General features: G+C 45.2%; 1 protein-coding gene across 1 annotated transcript in view; it reads right to left on the reverse strand.

Annotated features, from left to right (window-relative positions):
- DAGLB (diacylglycerol lipase beta) overlaps window positions 1-24499 on the reverse strand; it is a 166012-nt gene that overhangs the window by 127869 nt on the left and 13644 nt on the right. The window contains exons 3-7 of the mRNA XM_086940753.1: window positions 19633-19807; window positions 18044-18305; window positions 6594-6716; window positions 4519-4643; window positions 3532-3658 (exon numbers count right to left, since the gene is read on the reverse strand). Of these exons, the coding sequence (XP_086796879.1) occupies window positions 3532-3658; window positions 4519-4643; window positions 6594-6716; window positions 18044-18305; window positions 19633-19807 (812 nt within the window). The remainder of the gene's footprint in view (window positions 1-3531; window positions 3659-4518; window positions 4644-6593; window positions 6717-18043; window positions 18306-19632; window positions 19808-24499) is intronic.

The raw sequence follows: 24499 nt of genomic DNA on the forward strand, positions 1-24499 counted from the left end.
GACAGGGTTTGTGTATTCTGGGTAGGTAGGGCTTTGGCGAGAAGGTGACTGCGGAGTGGCACCCCGGTGCTCACTGCGCATCTGCCGGTTAGAACCAGTTCCAGGGGCGACAGCCCTGGCCTGGGGGAAAGCCCGGCAGGGGAGAGGGGTGTAACTACCCCCCTTCCTGGTCCCACCCTTAGGGCAGGACCTAGTCATGTACCCACCCCTTTCTTTAGAATAAAGACCGGAGCGGGGACCCTTCCAAATTAGATCATCTTTGATTCAAGAACTACTTTCTACGAAAAGGACATTCAAGACTCTTCTCAAGATTTCTCCCTTGTGACTAAGGAGTAGTCACCCTGCATCAGCGGGCACCAACTAAGAACTCTGCGGTTTGCTGTAAGTCCTTCCTCAAGGAATCCGACGGCCCAGCTCGACGAGAACCGGCTTCCCTGGCACCTCTGACCTCTACCCACGTCATCAGCTCAGCTGTGATCTGTGGGTGCGACGAGACCTCGAGGGACCGGCCATCATCAGAACCTGCACGCTCTTAAAAACCAGCACGACCATCGAGGTAACTCTCTGGTGAGTGCTCTGGGGTCCGAGAAGCCCCGACCCTGAGCCGCTCCAGCACCGAAGTACAGTCTCCCAGCATCTCCACGATCTGCGTGGGGCCCTTCTGCTCGCTGCTCAGCACGTTGTCTGGTCACTAGCCGCTGGCTTGTGCCCTTCTGTGACGACATCCGACAATCAACACTGCTGGTCTGGTTGCTCCAGACTGGCCCTTGCTTCCATCTTTGCGAGAAGCACCCCGGACCCTCCTGGTCCACTCAAGACGCCATCTTAGGCCCACCACGTGGCCCTGAGATCTGCCAAGGCTTGTTGCCCCATCCCGGGCCCAGCGACGCCGACAGCATCATCCTTCGTGGGACAGCTCGCACCTCCACCGTGGTCGCCGACAACGCCTCCTGGTCCGTGAGACTGCAGAGCCTAGCGTCGCCCACTCACCTGGTCGAGGTGACGGCCAACCGGTGCCTTCCTGGTACCCTCTGACTACTGGCTAGTAGTACGAACTTGGTCCCCTCTGCTTTCAGGTTTCATCAATCTCCGATCCAGGCTTGGATCTCTACGAACTATTCAGCACTGGTCGCCGGCCAGCAACTCCTTTCTTCCGGCTCCTGGCTCGTCAGCGAAGACCCCGACGCCTGTAAGACTTGTGCAGCCGCAGCCCTCGTGGCTAGGTAACTCGGCATTTCGATGCCTGCATAGCCTCCTTACTCTAGGGTCCCGAGTCCCTCGCTTCCGACTTGCCTTATCGGTCCGCCCGAGACCTTAACCTTTCCGTGTCCTCGGACACTTGTTTTATTGTGCACTTGAAGTATTTGCTAAAGAGATTTGGTTTGTGCTTAGTACCCTGTCCTCATAAAGAGTACAGGGCTGTTGTGATTCTTAATAAATATCCTGTTTATTTTCATAACACTTGTGTGGTGTCCTTTCACTTGGTGTTCAAGGGGTACATGTGTGGTAAACAGCTGGCTTAACACGCCCTCTCGAGTCTTTAGCCTTAGACTGCTCGTATCCACGCTACTAGGATAGCTGATCTATAGGTTGACTTACAACCAAACACCATAAGGGACGTTGGAACGATACATAGCGGTCGCTAGAATAGCGAACGTTGCATATCGGGCCAACTTCTCACACCGGGTCTGACCTCTGCTTCAGGGTCTGCCTGCTCTAACCAGTGAGCCACACTTATCATAGCTCCTCACAGTAGCGGAAGCTGCCGCGGCCCTTCAGAAGGCCAAGTTGACCCCAGTTTGACTCTCCACAAGTGTCAAAAGACCTGAGCGGGAGGACGGGGAAAGTTTGGCTTTGTAACTCGCTCCAGAGAAGGTGGAACAGAGGCACCGGACCGGCGCAGAGGTATCTGGGGACAATACAATGGAGAAAGGGGCTGAAGGGACGAAGCCAATCAGGTAGGGGGGACTGTAATGATCGGGGGTGCCAAGAACCAAGCCTCTAAGATAATCTACTCTCTGGTAACAATGTGACTGACCTAAATTAAGAGAGTGGGTTACAGATTTCAATTTCTCCCTCTGAAGTAAAGTCTCCTTAAGCACTTTCTTGCACAGGAGTGAGGAAGAGACAGCGCACTCTGAATAAGAAACCATTGCTGTTCTAATCTTAATGTATTTACCAGCTTAATTTAAATTAATGCCAAAACCTGCTAAATCAAAATTTCATTTATTTACATGCTTGCTCCAAATGGATATTTATATCTACTAGACCAGTATTCAAAGTACCTACCTGATTGGTTTAAACTGCGACATGATCCTGTTTAAACTGCGACATGATCCTATTTATCTATGTGTGATATGCTTACCTGCTGATTACCTAGCTAAATGTATTTAGGAACCTGGTGCTTTGACAACTGTGAAGAATGCAATGTACTGTATGTAATTAATCCCAAAATGAAATGTCCAAAGTCCTAATTGATTCAACATTGGAACCTTCATTCCCCCTTTTCAATACAAAGAGATAAAGTCTCCCTATTTTCTATTTAACTAAGATGGTGTGGTGTCATTTTTGGTGGGTTTGCGCTGGGGTTTTTTAGTGAGTGTTGCGCAAGTATGTCACAATTGCCTTCTGGATCTAGCCTTCCCACTCTGTGCCATGCTACCCTAAGTCGGCCGGTAGTCCTGGTTCCAACAGTGTCTATCATATAAAGACACATAGTAGGAATTGTTTTCAGCAATAAAGAGGTTTTATTGGTTTGTTTCAAACACAAATGATAGAAGAAGAGATGGACAGCAATACATTTACAAACTATATGACAAAGGCCGTTACTGATAGCTCTCGCAGATATCTCTGAAAAAAGTCATTTATGTTACTGTTATCCTAATCTAGTTAGAAATTTTGAAGGGACTCCCTGACAAAAACCCCCTTCTAAACATGGTGTCAACCTGAGCAGATGCAAAAGGCTCTTTAAGCAAAATAAGGTACAAAAGGACCACATAAAACAAGCACCAGCAAAGCCAACAGGTTAGCCTATGCTAACTGTTGACTTGGTTAATGTGTTTAGCCTTGTTGCACAGCAGCTGTGCATCATGGCTAAACGTTTACAAAAAGACGATGAAGCCAACCATTGATAAGTAAGAAACAAGCTCTAAGCCCTTGTAAGCTAACAACATGTCTTCTGTGCACTGTCTCAGGCGAGACCTAAAACGTTGGCATGCCCGTTTTGTTGCAAACTCAAACATCTTCCTAATTCATAGTAAACAGAAACCCTTTAATCATATTTATTTGTAGTCTCTGCTGTATTTTTTTGATAGTCAATCTATTTTCAATTTTGGAGAGAAACAGTACCAAAATCCCTTTCAAGAGTCTTTTTAGTGAATAGCCCGTTTCCATTAGTAGCAGGTGAACTCTCACAGCCTATGGAATTGACATACTGTCAGGTGCCATGGAAAACAAATTTGATAAATGAGCCTACCTAAGCGCTCTGAATGCAACGGTGCTTACTGATTTTTGTTGTGATAAAATACTTACTTTATTATGAAAGCTGATGTGAATGAAGTCTCTGTATTGAAGGCCTGTGGTTTGTAGAATGGCTCCAAAGTGACAATTCAGGATATCACCCCCAACAATATCATATGCTTGGGCTCTGCTTCTGCAACTGAATAACGCGAGGAAACAGATTAAGTACGTTTACAAAAGCACCTCTGTTATTGAAGTACAAATAGGAAACTTGAGTGCAGAAATGGGTAGTAACGTTTGCTACTGTTAGCAAAGAACCTACATGTGGAATCCAAAAACATAATTCTGCATTTGGAAAGACTTTATAGAGAGAAACTATGCATCTAAGTAAGCATGCCAAAAATGAAACACCTGAAATCCTGAGTTGGGTGCAGAGATAAAAACAGTAGCACAGCAATCCGTTGCATGTGTTTTACAATCAATTCATATTTTGGTTGGGTGTAAACGACACCCAGAGAGCTACCTGGTCACAATATCATACTCTACTCTGTGCCATTCTCGGTATATCAACAAGGGATCAACGTCCTTGGCAACTGCTTTGTTGCAGTTTTGAGAAAAGGTTTAGGTGTGTAGTATTTTGACGCCACACTAGACTACACCTTTATTGGTCCCATATTTCTCTTTTATGTTGGGCAGACGAGGCGGGGAGCGGCTCTGATTCACTGCATAATTACTTAAAGTGGCTCTTTTTGCACTTATGGGCATATTGGCAGCAATGGGCTGCCCAATATTTGATTTTAATACATTGTAAATTTGAAGCCACATTTGTGATAAATTACAAGCACAAACAAGCAGTTCACTACTTTTCCAATGTCTATAAAAGCTTTCACGGCGCTCCATTATGCTCTAAGGCTCACCTAAAATGCCCAATAAAGAAAGGAATGGAGCAAATATGCATCACAAGTGTATTGCTGCCATTCTGTGTCACGCTGTGATCAACTTAGAATTGAGGTCTCAGTGTAGATTACTTGAACATGAAAGAGACCAAGGATAACTTACCAATCCCTACTCAGTTTGCATAGTCCAGTGAGTGGATTGCTAAATACGTAGAGTGGCCATCCATAAGCTGCTGCAGCAAACTTCATGTAGTGGGCAGACATTTCTAATTCGACATCCAAGTCTCTCTAAATGAAAGATGACAAAAGTAAAAATGTACATACATAGGCACTGTGATCCAATCCCTGATAGTGTACTATGGTCCAACAAGGCTATCTCAAGTTTACGATGATATTTACAAGCCATATGGACTTCAACTTTGCTATTTAGCAACACTGCATAAGCACCTATTGATGTAGTTATGGGGGTTCTGACAGGTCAAAGGGGCCGTGCTACAGGGCAGGTACATTTGCTCATTGATTAACTGCCAGAGCTTTCGACTTTGGTGCTTGGAAACCAGGTTAGAGCCTCAGCGACTGCTCAACATCCTGTGAATCTGGGCAAATCACTTAATCTCCTGTGCCTAGGAACAGCCCCTAGAGACCACAACAGGTGATTAGCTGCACTATACAAATCCGAGTTTTATTATTAAAACCACATGATAGCAGAATACCTCTGTGACAGCATCAGTGTAAAGAGAATTAAACCTGTGTTTACATTGACATGGTTTAAGAATCCAGTTAAATAAAAAAACAATAAGCCATAATATGTGCTCTCCTTAAATTAACCACACTGAATAATTCTGGATTTATTTTCATGAATCAAGGTTTTCTGCTCTCTCTTATTAAGGTACCTACACATGCTCTATCACAGTTCTTAACCAAGTACTCATGTGACACTGCAATCTGAGCACCCTGAGTTCGCAAAGTAGTCAAACACTACATTCATGGCCTTTTTATTAGATAATTTATTTCACCTAGAGGCTCATTTAAAATAATGGCCGGTTTGAGGATTCTCCTCGGGCACCCTCTGACCCAGCTAGGCAGATGGGCAGGAATGTAGCGTTACTTAGAGACTCTTCCCTCGCTGAACACAGGAGTTTCCATTTGAGGGCCGCTGTGGTGTCTTCTAGTGGACGACTAGAGCCCACCCCATGAGGCATATGATGGGGCGCACATTCAAATTCAGAGAGTGACAGCTTACTTAACAATGCGGTCTACCTTCCCATAATGGTGATTCTGCTGTGGCAAGAAGTCCAACAGATCTCGGACCAAGCCACTGGAGCACATATTTTTCTGTGTTCCTTGTTCTTTTCCTTCTTTCCTTGTCCTGAAGAGGCCTGAATAGATGGACCGAAACGCAGCAACTTTTGGGATTTGGAGGAGTCCGATTAAGTACAATAACTTTCAACTATTTCAAGATTGTGATACACACAATTTGTTTTTGAGGGCCTTTTGTTCCCTCTTGTGTGTATCCTGACTGGACGACCTCCTGTTTTGACTGCTTCTGATTAGTAAGTATTGCAGCCATACTGATAAACTGTTCGGAAGATATACTAAGTACATTTATATGTTTTAAATGTGCTATATTGTGATTATATGTCACTATAGGATGTGTGAACTAATATGTTTGGTTATACTGTTAATGTGCCATTTGTTTGTCTGATGATACACACCTGTGACTAAGAGATGGCCTTTGCTTGTGATTCAAGTAAAAAATATATATATATGTTTTTTATCGAGACATACAGTACTAGTAATTCATTGTTATTTTCACTGGCAGAGTCACAATTCCATTTGTTCCCATCTCTTACCAATTTCTTGTAAGCTATACCTTAAGCCCAGGTTGTGATGGGATCAATAGGGCAAACCCATAGACTGCAGAGTTTTTAAAATAATAGGCAAGGCGTATTTTGCATAAACAGATTAGGTCAGATGATGCAACAAATGCTGTGATCGCATGACAACACAAGCTTGCTGGAGACGACTGCTTAGCTTCCCTGGTCTGCCTTTTCTGTTAGATCCCTCTTTTTTTTAGTATTTTATATGCAACTGACATCGTAAACATTACTTCATTTTAGCAACTTAAAAGTGCAAAAAAGAAATACATTTAGCCTTTACCTATATGGCAGTGATAGACTGGACTTCACTTAAAAAGTGGCTTCATGGGAATGTAGAAGGTAATGCAATGGAACTTACTTCAGTTGAAGTTGGAGAATGGCACACTACTTCCTCTGGTTCTCTGCAAAGATCTACTTTATCTTGCTCTTGATGCAGAAGTGCCATCCCAGCAGCTATATCACTGGGTACCAGGTCAGTGTCCTGGAACGAAAATTGGACAAGCATTAAAGCAAAATCCACAACTACTGACAATGTTGTTCATCATCTCGGCTTCCAATTATCAGAGATAAGTATTAACAAAATAGGACCATTTAATGACTGTTTGCATACAAGTACTCTCTCCAATGCATTCTACTGTACCCTGTACAGACAGCATTCATTACAAGATTTCTTTTTATAACACACTTAGGTGCTACATTATTTGTAAATTTATTTTCATCATACTATGGTGAGATGCCAAAGCAATTCCTGTGTATTCAATTTTGAATGTCACTCCTGCTCAAATAACATTTTATGCTACTAGAGTCTAATGGGTACCAAATAAAACTGAATAGAAGTGGCAGTAAATATTGAAGTGAAGTCTTCAAATTATACCTGGAGCTGCTCGGATATCGATTTGCTCGATGTTGGTTTGCCTTTCATCACTGTGCACACAACACCAACCTATATTTTCTGATGTCACTTGCGGCCAATGTTGAACGAAAAAGGAGTAGCCTCTCAGAGACTGTCACTTGAATGAAGGATGCTTGTTTAATATTAAACCCTTAAAAAGAAATAGTATTGGAGGAGCTTAGCGGGCATCCAAGATGGTCGCGTGAGCACAGAGCTCCCCGGACCCTCGCCACTCCTCGCAATTTATCCTGAGGATATCCTGATTTCTGGGACAGCTCTTCGAAGATGAACCTCAGCTGAGTCCATAACTCTTCTCAGAATTGAAATCGGACATCGGCGACCGAAGTTATGGCACTTTGAACTTTTCTGGCCCACTTGGAGGCTGTGCCGGGGTCTTGTAAATGTAAATGTAAATGTATAGGCATTTATATAGCGCACTACTTACCCGGAGGGTCCCAAGGCGCTTCGACCGCTGCGAAACCCTTCCTGGCTTCCCTGAGAGATGGTCCCTTAATGGGTATCTCCAGGGTGAGACCAGGCATCCCCGGCGGTCTGGTGGGGCCGTTAGTGAGGATGAGGCAAGCTAATGCCCAGAGTTGCCGAGTGTGATCGCTGATCAGAGTGGGCACCGAGGCGAGAGAATTATCGAGTCCGCTGACCCTAGTCCAGAAACCTGCCGCGCCGGGAATCGAACCCTGGTCCCGGGCCGTCCTCTGCTCTCGGGTCTGCCGCCTCTAACCAGTGAGCCACACTACCTTTGTCTTGGCTACTTGCGGATCCGGGACGGAGTTCAACAACAACGGCAGTGGGGCCTCCCTGGTGGCCGCATCGCTACTTTCGGTTTCGTTTCCGGATCCCCGCATGGTCTGATTGAGAGACCGTTTCGCCAGGCTGGGGACCAGTCCAGCCCCCACTTAGTGTCTGAACTGTCCCTAATTTCATCCTTTTTTGAATTGCATCGTGACTTTTTCTTAGTCATACGAGCCAGCACTTGTGGTCTTGTTGGCGCTCGGACTGTCGGCGGCCATTTTTACCAGGTCGTGTGGGCCCCTCTGGGGAGCAGTCTCCAGTATGGCGGGCAGGGGCGACGCCGAGAAGCGGAAGACCAAGACGTCTCTTCGTGGTGGACCGGTCCAGACAAATGTTATGGATCGGTGTACCCAAGCCAAAGGCTCCCCTGGGCTTTCCAGTCGTACCCCGGAGGACGCCCGAGACGACCCTTCTGTTCCTGCGGAGTTGTCCCTGCAGGACATTATGGGCGCCATCACCGGCATGAGGGAAACCATCGGCCAGCAATACGAGGCCCTGGCTAGCAAAATTGACACGGTTGCCGTGGATGTCACTCTGATCAGGGCCGACCTGTCTAAAACGAACGAAAAGGTCAAATCACTCGATCTGAAGACCTCCAGCCTCACGGCCGATGTGGCGGAACTCCAAACCGAACTTGGAAATCTAAAATCGGTGAATGACTAAATGTCCCGTCGGCTGGAGGATTATGAGAACAGGGCAAGACGCAATAACATCCGCGTCATTGGGGTCCCAGAAAACCCTGAGACTCACTCTGTGGATCTCCTGGTCGAGGATCTGATCCTCACCCATCTTGCCCCCTCTGGCTTGAGTAAATTCTTCGCGATCGAGCGTGCACATAGAGTCCCGGGCGGTCAACCCAAGCCGGGCGCCCCTTCGAGGCCTATCATTGCGAGACTTTTTCATTTTAGAGACCGTGATGCGATTTTGCAGGCATCGAGAGTGCATGGCCCGGTGAAATTTGAAAACTCCTCGATTAACTTTTTCCCGGACTTCACGCAACTTGTGCAGAGACAAAGGATGGGCTTTCTTGGAGTGAAGCGACGTCTCCGGGACCTGGGCCTCAAGTACGCCATGCTTTTCCCTACCAGGCTTCGAGTGGAATATGAGGAACGGACCTTCATTTTTGACCGACCTGACAGTGTGAGTGACTGGTTGGATTCCCTGCCGGGCCGAGGCGATCGTACGGAGCACCCTGGCGGTGCCGAGGGTGGTGAGCCTACGCATAAGTGACTCTTCGGTCCCTGATTTCTGAACATTGGACTTTGCTCAGCTGGGTACTATCTTTCTTGTTTATGTTGCCCTGTAGTAGTCCACATTTGGGTGGTGGGTGGGGGCGGGCCTCTTTCCTCCTCCGGGGTCTTTTTGTAGAATGGGATTGTTAGGGCGACAGGCACACTGCATTTTGGGGTGGCTTTTTAGTCTTCTGCAGGGGTGCAGGGAGGGGGGAGTTGTAACTAGTTCTAGTTGGGGTGTGCGGGGGGGTGTTTGTTGTTTGTGTTTTTCTTTCTCAAGGCGGCGTATTGGTTTTTTCTCTGATTCTAATGTCCTGCTCTTCATGGGGAGGTAGTGGGCTGAAACTTATATCTTGGAATGTCAATGGTTTGGGTGATCGTATAAAACGGGGTGTTGTTCTGCAATATTTACGACGTTTGTCCCCTGATGTGGTACTCCTGCAGGGGACGCACCTAGTTGGCAATGTGTGTCACGCGATGAATAGATGGGGTTACCGATTGAATCCGTAATGTGCAACCAATCAGTAACCCCATCTATTCATCGCGTGACACACATTGCCAACTAGGTGCGTCTCCTGCAGGAGTACCACATCAGGGGACAAACGTCGTAAATATTGCAGAACAACACCCCGTTTTATACGATCACCCAAACCATTGACATTCCAAGATATAAGTTTCAGCCCACTACCCCCCATTCCCAAACATGTTGCATGGGGCTCCCCATGAACAGCTTTCCGGATTCACCACTGGTTCTAATGGTGTAGGTATTCTGATCCGGTCTTCCCTCCCTCTTTAGATCGATAACGTCACTCTTGATGACAGAGGCCGCTACGCCGCCCTCACTGGTAGGTGGGAGGGTAAGACTCTCTCTTTGGTTTCTGTTTATATACCCCCAGGCCTCCAGACCTCTACTTTCTCAGATGTTGGTTGGCTGATGCTGGGGCTCCCTGATGGTCTTCTCCTTGTGGGCGGGGACTTCAATTCGGTACTCTCCGGCAATTTGGATCGTTACCCCCCCCAGGGACCTTCCCACGTCTCAATCATGGCTCGGTGGATTCCTGGACACCTTTGGTCTGGTGGATTGCTGGATGCTAATGCACCCGACTCTACGTCACTACACCTTTCACTCCGGTGCTCATGGGAGTCTCTCTAGGCTAGACTACTTCCTTATGCCCGCTGTCCAGTCCTCCTACATTGGGGAAATTAGCCACTTGGCCCGGGGTATCTCGGATCATTCTCCTGTATTGCTTCTTTTTGATATGGGTCTACATACTGCGGGACGGGTCGCTCCTATCAACCCTTGGCATTTGCGCAACCCCAAGACCCGCGCCAGCCTCACAAAGTCACTTGACCACTACTTCCTAGAGAATGAGGGGTCTGTCTGTTTCGTCCTCGGTGTCCCTGTGGGAAGCCTTTAAGGCTGTTATTCGCGGACACGCCCTATCCTTAATAGCAGAGACTAAGAAAGTGAGGGATGGGGAGGTCGAGAGTCTGGAGGCTGAAATATTGGATTTAGAAGATGACCTGGACACGGGTGTCACCCGAGACAAACTCCACGCCCTTAGCTTGAAACAGTTTGATTATAAATCCCTTGTGACAGAGGCCGCCAAAACGATGTACAGAGAACAGCAAGGCAGATTGTATGACGTTGGTGACAAGGCGGGTAAGCTGATTGCCTGGCTCGATAAGAAGGAGAGAGCGAATTGTGTTGTCCCTGTAATTCAGAATCCTGATGGTGTGGAGGTGACTGACCCTGGTGAGATTGTGGAATGTTTTGCTGACTATTTTCGTGTGGTCTACTCCCCGGTGTCCGACAGGGACAAGGATGACTCTCGTTTTTTGTTGAGAGACATCGCGCTGCCCTGCCTGTCTGAAGAGGATCGGGAGAGTATGGAGGCATCGTTGTCGGTTGACGAGATAGCGATTGCCATTCGTTCCCTCCGTTCCGGCAAAGCCATGGGGCCAAATGGCCTGCCCATTGAATTATACAAACTTCGCCCGGACAAGGTCGCACCATATCTTCGTGATATGTTTACGGAGTCGCGTGATCTTGGCCTTCTCCCTATTGATCAGCGCCTGGCCACTATAGTGGTAATTCCTAAGGAGGGCAAACCTCGTGACCGTTGTGCCTCTTACAGGCCCATCTCCTTACTAAACGCTGAGCCTAAGATCCTCGCTAAGGTTCTTGCCAACCGCCCCCTCACTGTTATTTGTAACCTTATCCATCCGGATCAATCTGGCTTTATCCCGCACCGGAACACCGCTCTAAACCTGCGTCGCCTTCATGGCGTTCTCGCGAGGGCGGAGCTTCTGTCCGAACCGACCATCTTGGCTTCATTAGACGCCACGATGGCCTTCGACACGATAGAGTGGCCGTACCTCTGGCTTCAAGCGCCGGAGAGGAGGAAGGAGCATAATCTCCTTCCTCCTCTCCGGCGCTTGAAGCTTGACGTGGCCCATTGGCGTAGATTGCCGCTGTCCCCTCTTGGTCGAGTGGCGCTGTTTAAAATGATGTCCTTACCCCGATTTCTCTACGCACTCCAGAACTCCCTTGATATTATTCCAGCGAGCTATTTTCGGGAGGTGGAGGGACTACAGAGGAGACTTGTTTGGGACGGTCGAGCGCGCATTGCTCTCTCAAAACTAACCCTCCCCTGGTATGACGGGGGTATCGCACTCCCGGACATCAGGAGGTATTATTGGGCCTCCCAGTTATCCGCCATTAACCATGCTACATACGCACCTGGGCCTAATCCAGCGTATGCCATAGATAAATACCTGTTGCCCGGTGGCGACTTTAACAGAGCACTCTACTCTCAGACGGCGGGGAGGAACCTCACGGGACCCACCAAAATTGCAGTGCGTGTATGGAAGGATGCGAATGTGGCTATGGGGTGGAATGATCGACTGACGCAAGCGACCCCTTTGTTTGCTTCGGAACGACTGGGATGCCTCTGGAGGACAAAAGGTTTTAAGAACTGGGACACAATTGGAATCAGTAGAGTGGGTGATCTTTGGGTGAAAGGTGCGGTGAAATCGTTCGCAGAGCTTCAGAGTGAATATGAGTTGAGTGAGCGGGAGTTCTTCAGATATGCACAGGTGCGTCATGCTTTACTGTCGGTCTTCAAGGTCGGTACCCTGGTCCCTGAATCTTCCCCGCTTGAGGACCGTATAATTGATGGTCATCTGCCCGATAGTACGATTTCCTTGATCTATAAAAAGTTGATCAACAATCGAGCAGATCTCCTTGTGCTTCTCAGGGAGACCTGGACTGGAGACGGGTTGGAATTGGACGACGAAGACTGGCAGTCTGCACTGTCCTCCCCTAAAGAGGTGGCCATTCCGGCCTGTCTCCGCCTTGTCCAGCTTAAAATTCTTCACCGCGTGTATGTCACTGGTACTCGTTTGGTTGACATGGGTTTTTCGTCGGATGGGTTGTGTAGGCGCAGTTGTGGAATGAGTGCTACTTTCCTTCATATCCTCTGGGAGTGCCGAGAGGTCGCTGCGTATTGGCGCCGCGTGCACGCTGTGATGGAGTGTGTCACTGGGGTCGCTCTGTTGCCTGAGGCTCGAAGATGTTTGTTGAATGTGTGGGAGCCGAATGATTACAGCGTTGCCCAGACCCGGTGGGCGGCACTTGGGAACATGATTGCCAAAAGGGACACTGCACAGCTCTGGGGTTCCCAACGGCCTCCCACCGTGTCGATATGGAAGGAGAACATGGATTGGTGCATGTTCAGGGAGAAGACGGTATATTTGGCTAGGGGCAAGCCTAGGGAGTGGAGTACAATTTGGGGCCAGTGGAACGCGTACCGAGGAAACATCTGTACACCCCCCCTCATAGATATCCCAGACGCTTCTTTGTCCCCCTGACCTCTGAGGTTCCTTGATTATCATATTCCTCATCCGATTCTCCTAACTTTCCCACTGCCTCCCCCCCCATTGGTTTTCTCCAATGTCCTCCTGATTCCCTATCCGTTATGGTAGGTCCCCCGTGTCTGAGCTTGACTTCTTTTATAATGTTTCTCGCCTTGAGTTGTTTGTCCTCTTGTTTTTTCTTTGTTCCTTTCTAAAAAAATAAAAATTTAGTATCCTGCATTCATCCCGTGTTGCCGAAAGTGTATCCTGTACTTCTGCTGGACCTACCGGGGTCAGCCGCTGCCTTATTCACCGCGTATTTACTTGACAAACACTAGCGGCCGGCCCCTGTGGTTGTAGGCCCGTATTTGTAATTCTTTTGTGTTGCACAATAAAGTTTTTTTTTTTAAAGAAAAGAAATAGTATTTACCTATTTCTGAGGGATGTCTAGCCCAGTGCCTCTTTTTGACAGTCCATTAAAAAAGATGAAATTGTACCAACATTAGTGGATTCGTCAAATTCTTTAGGATTTTTCGAAGACAGAAAACTATTTCTCCATTATCAGGTTACCAAAAAACCACACATCTCAATACAAAATATGTTAAACCATCCATCTGGTAGTTTTCACTCCGTTATCCAGAACCTCTATCGCATAAAAGTGTTTTTTTATCGGCTGCCATATTGTTGACAGGACAAGAAATTGTGGCACTATGGCATTCCAATCTCTCAGATCGTCACATTGGCTGTCTACTGAGTAGAGGATCCACTGGTGTTTTACTAGCATAAGCGCATAGGAAAGGGGTACATTATGCACATGCTCCTTCATTACTGCTCCAGTAGTAGCATCTAAGAGATGCCCAAAACACATTGTGAGGTCATTGTCTCTATCCATTAAAGGCATCAACATCTACATCGCTGTCCCTCACCAGGAAGGAGTCAATCATCCAACTGGGAGGAGGCAACAGCAAGGAGGACATATTCAACTTGGAGTAGGCAAGACTCAGGGCCTGATTATGACTCACGGTGGTGTGGCGGTCTTCTGATCGCCCTATTACAACTAGGGCGGTCAGACCGCCATTGCACCACCGCAGCCCTGGCACAGCAGTCTTGAGACCGCAATATGCTTGGTGGGACCGTCGCAGTCCAGCCAAGCATATCACGAGTTTCCTCCTCACCATGGTTTTCATGGCGGTAAGCCCGGCATAAAAACTGTGGCAGCGACAAAACAAAGGGGGCCCTACAGGGCCCTGCTGTTGCCTCAGGGCCACGGGGTGAATGGAGGGCACTTGTTGTGACCCCTGCATGCATGCACCCCAGTACCTGCACGGCATGGACTGCACCAGTCCGTGCCGTGCAGGTACTTCCTTTGACGTTCCCATTGCAGTGCCTATTTCAAAGGCATCGCTGTGGGAACGCCAAAGAACAGCCCGCCAAAGACTATAAAAGCCATAATCTGGTGGGCGGTGCGCATACGGGTTTGGCAGTGCAGGAACGGGATGGGAGTGTGGGGGTCCCGCTTCAGCACCGCCAAACTAGTAATCAAGTCCTCAGTTAATAGAAGATGCAAGAATAAGGCTACTGGTTATTAGGATGAACCAGAATCAGAACTTCAGGGAAAAACAACAAGCACAAGAGCATTGAGGTGATACAGCAGCACAATAAGAACAGCTCATCAACAATATACTAACACTGGGATGGTGTGAAGTGATCTTGTATTGCCTCACTATCTTCAATAAAATCTTCTTTTCCCATGCGCTAAAGCTAGGAAATTCCCATTTTAATGCAAGACAATGGGGTGGTACAAAATGGAAGTTTAAAGCCCATACAAGTTTTCTGTCAGCCATGTGTCCCACTGCCTTTAATTAGAATGTCCTGAAGGTAGCTGAGCTGGATTCATAGCCCAAAGGGTATCCTTTGACCTTCAATCAAAAGCAAAAGGTTTTGGATGCCATGGAGCCACAGTTAGTGTGAGCCGAAAAGGAGGAAATATATTCTCTCAAGGGCCAACACCTCTGGAATCCATCGAGCCATGTTCAAGCAAGAGACTTAACTTTGAGGCCTTCTGAAAGAGATTATGAGCTGAAGAGGTGAAAAGAACCTAATAGAGTTGGTCCTAGATGGATGCCCCATCATAAAAGCAATTAGGCACAAGGAAAGAACGGATGTAACAAAAGGCATACAGGGTGAAGTAGGAAGCATTCTTGGTTCATGTGGAGGTGTAAAATGCAGACCCATCCAGGAAAGAACGAAATCCAGAAACAGTTACAGCTCTAACATCTGATATTAGCCTACAAAAGGTAAGACAGAAGAAATGGCAGTTGAAGAGAGATCCCTAAAATAAAGAAATTAATTGTGGGGACCACCCTAATAAAGAGGACAGACCCAGATAGGAGTCCTAAATAGAAGAGTAACAAGCAAGAGGGAACCCTTTGAGGCACTCTCCTTTCATGTGACGACATACGAGAGGGGCTCTACCAATATGAACGGAGTTACAGAGGGGCAGAAGTGAGGCAAGTGTTGACTGGAAAACACTGATCATCCTAAAGGTCAGGTCTTTAGATAAAAGCTCAGATAGAAATTTCCCTAGGAAAGTGAGAGGGTTAAGAAAGGGATTTACATCCCTTCCCCAAGCACCAGCAAAGCCAAGCTGCCAACGCAAACTTACATGCTTGCTGGGTTTCTCGATGCCCAAACTTACCAACCAATCGAACAGCAAGTCCCCAAACACCTGGCCATTACAAGTATTCCTAGATATTACCCATACGCGATATGTATATGGCCTAAAACATAACATCAGGTTTAGGATAGACCTTCTGGACTCATAGGAGAGAGCTGAACGAGGATGAACGTGCAGAAAATTCGATGCCACTCTCAAGAACTGAGCTTCATTAGGCCGGTCAGGACTCAACAGGGCTGTCTTGCAGTCAAAAAGGAGGAGAAACATGGGGAAGGGTTGGATCTAGCAGTAAGGATGGAATTTTAACCGGTCCTGGAGAAAGACATCTGTTGCCCTAGCACCCATATTGAAACACCAGGACAGAAAATGTGGAATGTGGCAACTGAGATGGAATGCAAAGTGATCAAGGTTGAAAGGACCCCAGAGGATTGGGTGGCACAAGCTCGAAAAAAATGAGGGTCCAGCCTCTAGTTCTGCGAGCTCCTGAGGTCTTCAGATTAACAGCCATTGAACTGGTAAAGTCTGGGATGTACTACGGGATGATCAACAGAGTGTTGAGGAGGCAATGTTCCCAGAAATCCTTGCAAAATGGTGAAGTAGGTTTTGACCTTATTACCCTAGCTTGTTGACATCTTGCTGCAGTCAAGTTGTCAATTAAAAAGACAAAGCAACAGTGAGCCTCTATCTTGCCAAGACATTTGATGGCAAATGTGCCAAAGACACATTGTGGTTTTAGGCGCGCTTCTGGTTTTCAATGGTGTATCCCCATGGGGCCAAAACACCACCACAATCCTGTGGGCAGCTCAATAATAGCACAATTAAGCCTTTTACACCAAGCTTTTTCTGCTCTGTGTTAATTAAACAATTATTGTAAGACATACAAACCTCTTTTTATTATTGGCTATTTCAAGTGCCAAAGGATCTTTATTGGCTTTATTGCTAGTCTCCAACTCATATCTAAGAAGGTCAGTGAAGTATCCGTCAAGACTACCTGTCTGGAGTTTCACAAACTGGATTCTACTTTAACTGGCCATACACACCAAGTCAAAATTATCATTTCTATCTGCAGTTAAAGATTTAATCTGGGGTGGCCCAAGGCTTTTCCCTATCACATTCCCCTTCATTAGGTACCTGTTTTTACTAGTGAAGCTCCAGGACAGGTTCACTGTAATCTACTGTGTGTAAGCAGGCAATACCCCGATTAATCCCCAAATGGTAAAGGGCTCTGAGAGTCCCATGCAAATTGGATACTTCTTAAGAGATCCACAGCAGCATGCACTACAATGAGATCTTATTAAATGATGCTAAGCCTCAAACACTGATTACTCTGGACTACAAAAACCACAACCATCCATTCTGATTGCCCACCAAGAATGGGGCCTCATTCCTCACTCAATTAAAATGTATAAAGTTTTGATGTACCTATTTTATCCTTCATCCTCCAAGTCAACAATGTGGTCAAATGTGTACTACTACCTGGAAATCATGCAAGGTGTTCTATCCTAAGGCTTCCACCACAGCAAATCACACCAGCCCTCTCTGTAGTCATGCCATGCCTTGATTACTTAAATATGTTCTGGGCTGATTTACCAGTCAAGAATAGAACTAGTCTAAAAGCAGCAGAAAACCAAGAAGCTTGGCTTGTCTTCAGCCACAAAACGAAATATCAACCTTCCAAGTCCTTAGTGTGGTACACAATACAGCACACAATCATGCAGTGGGCTATTTGAGCTAAAGGTCTACATCACTTCAAGTGACCAGACACCCAAGGTTTTCCCCAGATGCTACAACTGTTATGGGGAACAATTCTGCCTACTCAGTCTTCATTTCAACAAACAGAGAACTACACTTTATGATGATGGAGTTATTTGTAACAACCTGCCCGTGCCTAAGACTTGGAATCTCAAACTGATGTTGCCGTCAGACACATGAACAGCAGGAACATATAGAACAGGCAGCCATGACGGTCTACAAATAGATTCAGAAATAAAGTTAAGAGTTAAGTCACTTTTGTAAACCTACTGTAACCTTCGTCACCTCCCACCTAATGTGTATTTAAAGCAGCATTATGCATGTTATAAACTTCAGTAAAAATAAACTTTGAAAGTTACAAAAATGTGTGTGATATACTTACAACAAGACAATAGATGAATTCATGGTGAAGCATTTTTCATTCCAGTAATGAAAATACTTTAGCCTACATATTCGCCTTGCATTTGTACATAAATTGCACATAAAGTGAAATTATGACGATCGAGGAGAAAGAAGTAAATTATCATTTTTAAAGAGCTACCAATGAATTTAAAAAGCAAATAATAGATAGCATAACATTAGCCTACCGAAAAATATGATGAGAAAAGCTCTGCAATGCTTGAGAAAGCTGCTCGATTGTCATTATCACGACCAACGCAAAAACAGAGCAGCCTGAGTCGGTTCTCCCAAACTCTTGTTGTGGCCTTCTTGACATTGTAGAACATTTGCCTGGACTGACTGCTTTCCAAGTCGTGATGTTCATTTCCACTAAGATATGGAACTCTTTTTTTGCCCAAAGGATCAAACACAATTACAATTGCAATTGTGGTGAATATGATGATAAACCAGCTGGAAGATAAAAGGTAACAATGATGGGTATCAAAATATAGGTATATTTACAAATCTGGTTGAATACTTTCGCTTGGCACTGAAACTCACCTTTTATCTTAAAGTCAATAAGAGGTGAATTTATAAGCATTAGAGAAATAAGTGGCAACTTCTGCACAAAAAATAATGATTTTGCTATGTCAAATCTCTCTAAGAAATTGTATCTCTCTGTGGGAACAACAAACAAGCTAGAGATTTCAGTCTTATAATGCAAGCTGTGTAGGACTTAGTGCGTGCTTCTTACGAAATTCCTGAACTACTTTACCATTACTCGCCCCAAAACACAAAGTGTAGCCCTAATATTATACTTGGGTGACGACAGGTAGACAAGTCAGCATTTAGTAAATACAGCAGCAATAAATGTTTAATTTGTTGTGGACTAGTTTGTTAATGGCAACATTACCAAAATAATATGCATGAGACGCGATTCAGGTTTAATTTCTTCATCAGTTTTTCACAGAGGTTGTGTCAGAGGACTTCCGAGCTAAGACTTGTGACACCAGTATTTAGACACTGGACTGTGAAAGACCTTGCCTGTCAACGTTATGTGTTGTAATAATTTACCCTGGTCACTAGTCCTAATTTCACCTGGCTTTTTTGTCTTCCCTCTTTGTTGTTTTTGCTCCTACTTGTGTTTCCAACTGTCAGGAAAGAGTCTGTCCTTGCCTTTCCTCAATTCCTGCTTTCTGTAGAAGCCTCCTGCTAGGTACCTGATTCTTGTTCCCGTGGATTACTTAGGTTTACTATTTTGAGACGGTAGCAAGATTCAAGATTGCTCTTTGATGACACTGATCTAATCTGTATATTGCCAAAGTCTACACTGCATAACTGTGCAAGGAGAACTTAGTGCCAATGTTAGTATCCCAGTCTATCCAGTTCAAAGTTCTGTGTGTCTGACTGATAAAGAGTTATCATATGACGTTACAGATAGAGCAGCAAAGGTCTCCAGTAGTGGGTTGAGCCTCACTGATCCGTTCCTCCCTGCTCCACTAATGCAGTAGGGCATTGCAACAATACAAAACATTCAGAGAGTATATGATTGAAAGAATAAACAGTGGTCTTATTCGATTATTTTCTGTGTAATATTTCAATATGCATTTACAGAGCACAATATTGTTAGAAAACGGTGCTCAGGACAGAGAACTAAAGATTAAATCTTACATTCATTTTTAATGGAGGGAAAATGGAACGGAAGATAAAAGTAGAGATGCAATGAAAAACAATGTCACCAATTTTGCAATCTTCCAAAATTATATCAAGTGCTAGAATGATAAGGGTAAGATCTTACCTTGCAATAACTGTGACAAGTACAACATGCACCAGAGTTCGATCACAGAGCACACTGTTGTCAGACACCCAAATTGCTCCTAAAGTGGCCCAGACAAACTCGGGCAGGTAGAGACCGAGGCGTATATACACCAGTTTAGGAATAGACTTCCTCGGTCCAGAGTTTGAAATTGTTCCTGAAAGTAAAAAGAGTTAGTTCAGTCCTCTTTTTCATTTGAGTAGACAGAATATTTTTCTTTTCAAATTGGCAATATATTGCTATGTGCCAACATAATAAAAAAAACTGTATTAAAAAAAAAAAGATAAACCATAGAGATTCTGAAATGTGGGTTTAAACCAACCCACCAAAAAGACGGACCACAGTATTAAATAATGTAGAAATTCATATGAGATTAATCCACATGCTTACCAACACATGATACTACAAAGAAACACAGAAACCAACTCACGGATCAACTTGTAGTAGTAATAATGATCACTGGATACAGTTACCTTGACGGCGACTCCATTTCTCTTAGGAATCGGCTCCTTCCTACTAGGAACTTCATAGGTACCTTGTTACCTTCTGGTAGGCCTGGACACTGTTTATATAGCTGTTAATTTAGAGACCGCATGCCAGAAGTGCAAACCTATGCCTGAATCATGTGTGGCACACTTCCTTCTCTGTGTGCATGCCCACCCTAATTTGTTCCAGTCTTGAAAAAGAATGCAAATGGTTTCTGGTCAATGGTCCAGTTTTTGGAAGCAGGGGGTTGGCTATCGAAAAGAGCCAACAGATTAGGAGTAACAGGGTCACCATGAAGTTAACTTTGGTTTACACTGCATCCTGGCTTGCTAACATTCTTAGCTGTGTGGATAGACTCTACCAGGCAGGCAACACCCATTGGCCTCAAAGGGCTTCAGCCCCCCCACCCGTCGTGTGTGGCAGCCCGGTATGAGACACTTCCCGGACCCGCTCACAGCCGCACACGAGCACTTCACAGGTCTTTAAAATACCTTGTGCATGTCAATGGGGCTTTGTTGTTGTTTCAACCCTTCTAAGAGCCCCTGCAGCTCGACTCTGCCAATTGCCTTAAAGATTCAGCCCCCCCCCCCCCCGAAATCCCCGAAATTTTTCTTAGTCCCCCCCCCCCGAAATTTGACTCTAGTTGCGCCTCTGGACTCTACACACATGGAAAATGAGAAATAGAGGTGGAGACTGCAAATTTGGCCTCGGCTAAATCCAGCATCAGTCTGGAATGAAGCTTAACAGCATTGTGTCAGCAGAACATACATGGACCAAGAATACATCAAGAAGGTACATGCCTACAGAATGGCACCAACGCTACCTTTCCTCGGACACAAGGGGAAGGCTGGGCTTCATGCAGAGTGTAGCACGAGTGATAGAAATTAAACAGCAGCATCATTCAGATGGATGCCTCAGCAAATGTTAACATGTTTTTTACAATTGTGTTGAGGTCAACATTAGTGTATTGCACATAGAATTGAGCTGCCGAACAGCAGAGAGAAATAGATAAGGATATACATCTATATAGTAAATGTGGCAATCACAATAGTACTACGGTGTTAAAAGGGGGTTTTAGAGTCGGTCTCAGAAATGCTTTAGGGAAGGGGTTGAGCTATCTCAGGAAGTGTGGTCCAAGAAGCATGGTGCCAAGAACTGCAAATCATGTTGCCTTTGCTCTTCTTTCTCAGTCTTGGTACAACCAGAAAGTTTTCATCTTTTGACTGAAGATGACCAGGTGAAAGGAGGTATTTTTAAATCTTGGCTGGTGCATATGTATCAGAGGATTCTTCAATCTATTCATAGGCAAGGCTGAGTATCCTTAATTTGAATCTTTCCTGGACGAGCAGCAAATGGAGACTTTTTAGATTTGCCGCCACAGGCTGGCTTTTTGTTTTTGTAATCCAAATAGGAGGCAGAAGTCTGCATGTTGCGATTTTTTTTTTGATTTGTAATGCCGGGATTTCTTCATACGAGGTAGTTCTGTAATCAAGGCTGAAGATACCTGCGCATCTGACTGCAAGTTATTTTGTTGTATTATGAATGGGAGAACTTTTTAGCAGTTTCATCTGGAAAAAGTTTTAAATGCTATTTTAGTGTGACAAATGAAGCTGAAGAAAGCATCCTAAGCTACTCCCAAGTTTCTTGCTTTTGATTTAATGACAACTGTTTTGGCAAAGAGTAATGCAGGGCATTGGGAAGACTTTGAGGGAATGGGACAAGGTTTTCAGTCTTTGAGTCTTTCAGTTTGAAGCTACTCTGGCTCATCCAAGTTTTAGTAGTTGATGGTCTGAAGCCAGATAGTCCTTATTTACAGATGTTGAGCAGCACGTATCAGCAGCCTCTAGATGCCCAGCAACCAGTACGGCCAGTCGAAAAAAGCTCCGCAAAAGGCATTCAGAATACTTTATATGCGCAATGATAGGTAATGCCAGTTTAACATTCTCTGCACGAGTTACAGCAAGTTTTTATTAAAAGGTACTTAGTATTGCCATCATTTGATCTCTCTCCATACCATTCATTTTTTTTCACTCGCAGTCTCTTCCACACATTTTGTCTATCCAAATTGTGGTTTGTCTTTCAGCTTCACTCATTTACTCTATTTTTTTGTCAGTTTCTTTCTCCCTTAGAGTGTTGCAGTCCATCTTCTACTATGTCTCACAATCCCTCTAAACTTGTATTAGTCTTTCACTCCATCTCCCATTTTTTTATTTATCTCGGTCTCTCATTTTCAGTATCTCTCTCTCTCTCTCTCTCTCTCTCACTTTGGCTCTGTCTCCCAGTCGTGGGCAATCACTACTGCTCGAACTCTCTTCCACCCAGTTTCCCTCCCAGGCTCTAGGTCTATTTCTGTCCAGAAGCCTCTTCTCTTTTTCTACATCCCTTTGTCTGTCTTTCTTTTTCTAGATCCCCTTTGTCTGTCTTTCTATCTCGCTACCCGTCCCTCTATGTCTCAGTCTGTCTCTCAATCTCTTGGTCACTCCTTGTTTCACTCCCAATCCCTTTCTCGGTCACGCACACGATTCTATGGTGATCTCTATCTGTCTCGCCTCCAGTCCGCCTCTCTGTCTCTCTTTTTCTCACTCCCTGACACTCGCTCTCTCTTTTTTAATTGCTGTCAATCTTCTATCAGTCTTTCACAGTCAATATGTCAGTGGCTCTCTCGGTTAGTGTCTTACCTCTCCTCTTTCGCCGAGAATATTCACTTAGAGTAGGAAAAGTAAGGGAAAGGTTGCACTAACATGGACTAGCCCCAGAAAGCATCTCTGGCGCTTGTGATGAGGTGGGGTATAGACGACAGCTTAACACAGTAGCAATCTGAATCAGGGAAGACGGAACAGAGGGCAGGTCATCTCTTAGTGTGGTGGTTGGTTGAAGGAAGGGGGGAATGGTCTGCTGTGTTCGCCATACAAAGAATATCAGTGTGTAGAGCATGAGGATAGCTATGAATTCTGTTTGAGATGATTCAAGGTAAAAGAGCCTGAATGGTACAATGAATCCAGACATACATTTTGAATAGGTGAAACATTTCTTGAAGGAAAATGTTTTATTCAATTAATTCTGACATAGATGTTCTCTAGCACATAGCCTGTCTAACATTACAGATGCTAAAATGAGCTTGTGAAATGCATTAATGGCCTAACCATTTTTCAATTCATTTTGAGGAAGAACCCCCCACACAGTTCTTAAGAAGAGTCTCTAAAACTAACTCTATTTTCCAAATAAAGTAATCGGCAAACTAGATTCATGTAATGCACTGTGAAACCTCGAGTATTCATGTCACCCGCTTCTTAAACTTGCTTGGAGACATGGAACACACTTGTAGTCCTACTCTAGTTCTATGGATACTGATCTGCCTTAATTATATTCACATTTGTTCTCTAGATAATTTACGGGACATGGCAACTAAGTCAAAATCAAGGCGGGTTGGGGTAATCGGAAAACAACTCAATGGTTTGCCTTTCATTTTCTCAAAGCCTACTTTCCTTGAAGTTGCAGGGTGCATATGTTTGACTTTCAGTTGTCCCTCAAAACCCTGAAAGAAAAGACAATGGCCCTGATCAATATGTACCACTCCACCCAGAGTGCTTTACTGAAACTGTGTTATTAAAGCGTGTGGAGAAGTGTGGCTCAGGGGTTAGAGGCGGCAGACCCGGTAGCTGAGATCGGTCCTGGACCAGGGTTCAATTCCCCGCCTCGGCGGGTCTTGGGCTAAAAATTCCACGGACTCGATAATTCTCGCTCCGGTGCCTTCTCGACTCACGGGTTCACACTCTGCGACTCTGGGCAATAGCTTGCTTAATCTCCACAACGGCCCCTCGCGGCGGGATGCCTGACTTTCACCTTGTGGATACCCGCTGGGGCTATCACACAGGGGAATATCAGGACGGGTTCCCTAAGCAAGCGCCGGGACACCCACTGCGGGTAGCTGTGCGCTATATAAGCTCAACTACATTTACATTTACATTTACAAAGCAGGGATACTGCACAGCATTGATAAAATTAAGAACAGCACAAGAGAGACCCCATTGCACCAATTATTTACATGATGTTCTCTCAAACAGCGAAAGTACAACCAACAAAACAAGCAAGACGAACTCATTAACTGTAAAAAGATGTCAATAAATAAGGGATAAATCTGCTAATTTGGAACACGAATCCTCAAACAGGTTTACATTTTCAGTTATTACTAATCTAAAGGGCAAACTACAGTAGGAAAGCATACTTACAAAAAAGTCTGAATCCTGTAAGCATATTCAAAAGAGTCTTAAACAACAAGCATTGAAAATGTAATAGGTTTCGCCTTTGATTAAGTTAAAGCCATTTGCTTTGCTAATAGTATTGTATAGCGAAGCAAATGGCT

This window comes from Lissotriton vulgaris, chromosome 10 (assembly GCF_964263255.1).
Source record: "Lissotriton vulgaris chromosome 10, aLisVul1.2, whole genome shotgun sequence".
Lineage (NCBI taxonomy): Eukaryota > Metazoa > Chordata > Amphibia > Caudata > Salamandridae > Lissotriton > Lissotriton vulgaris.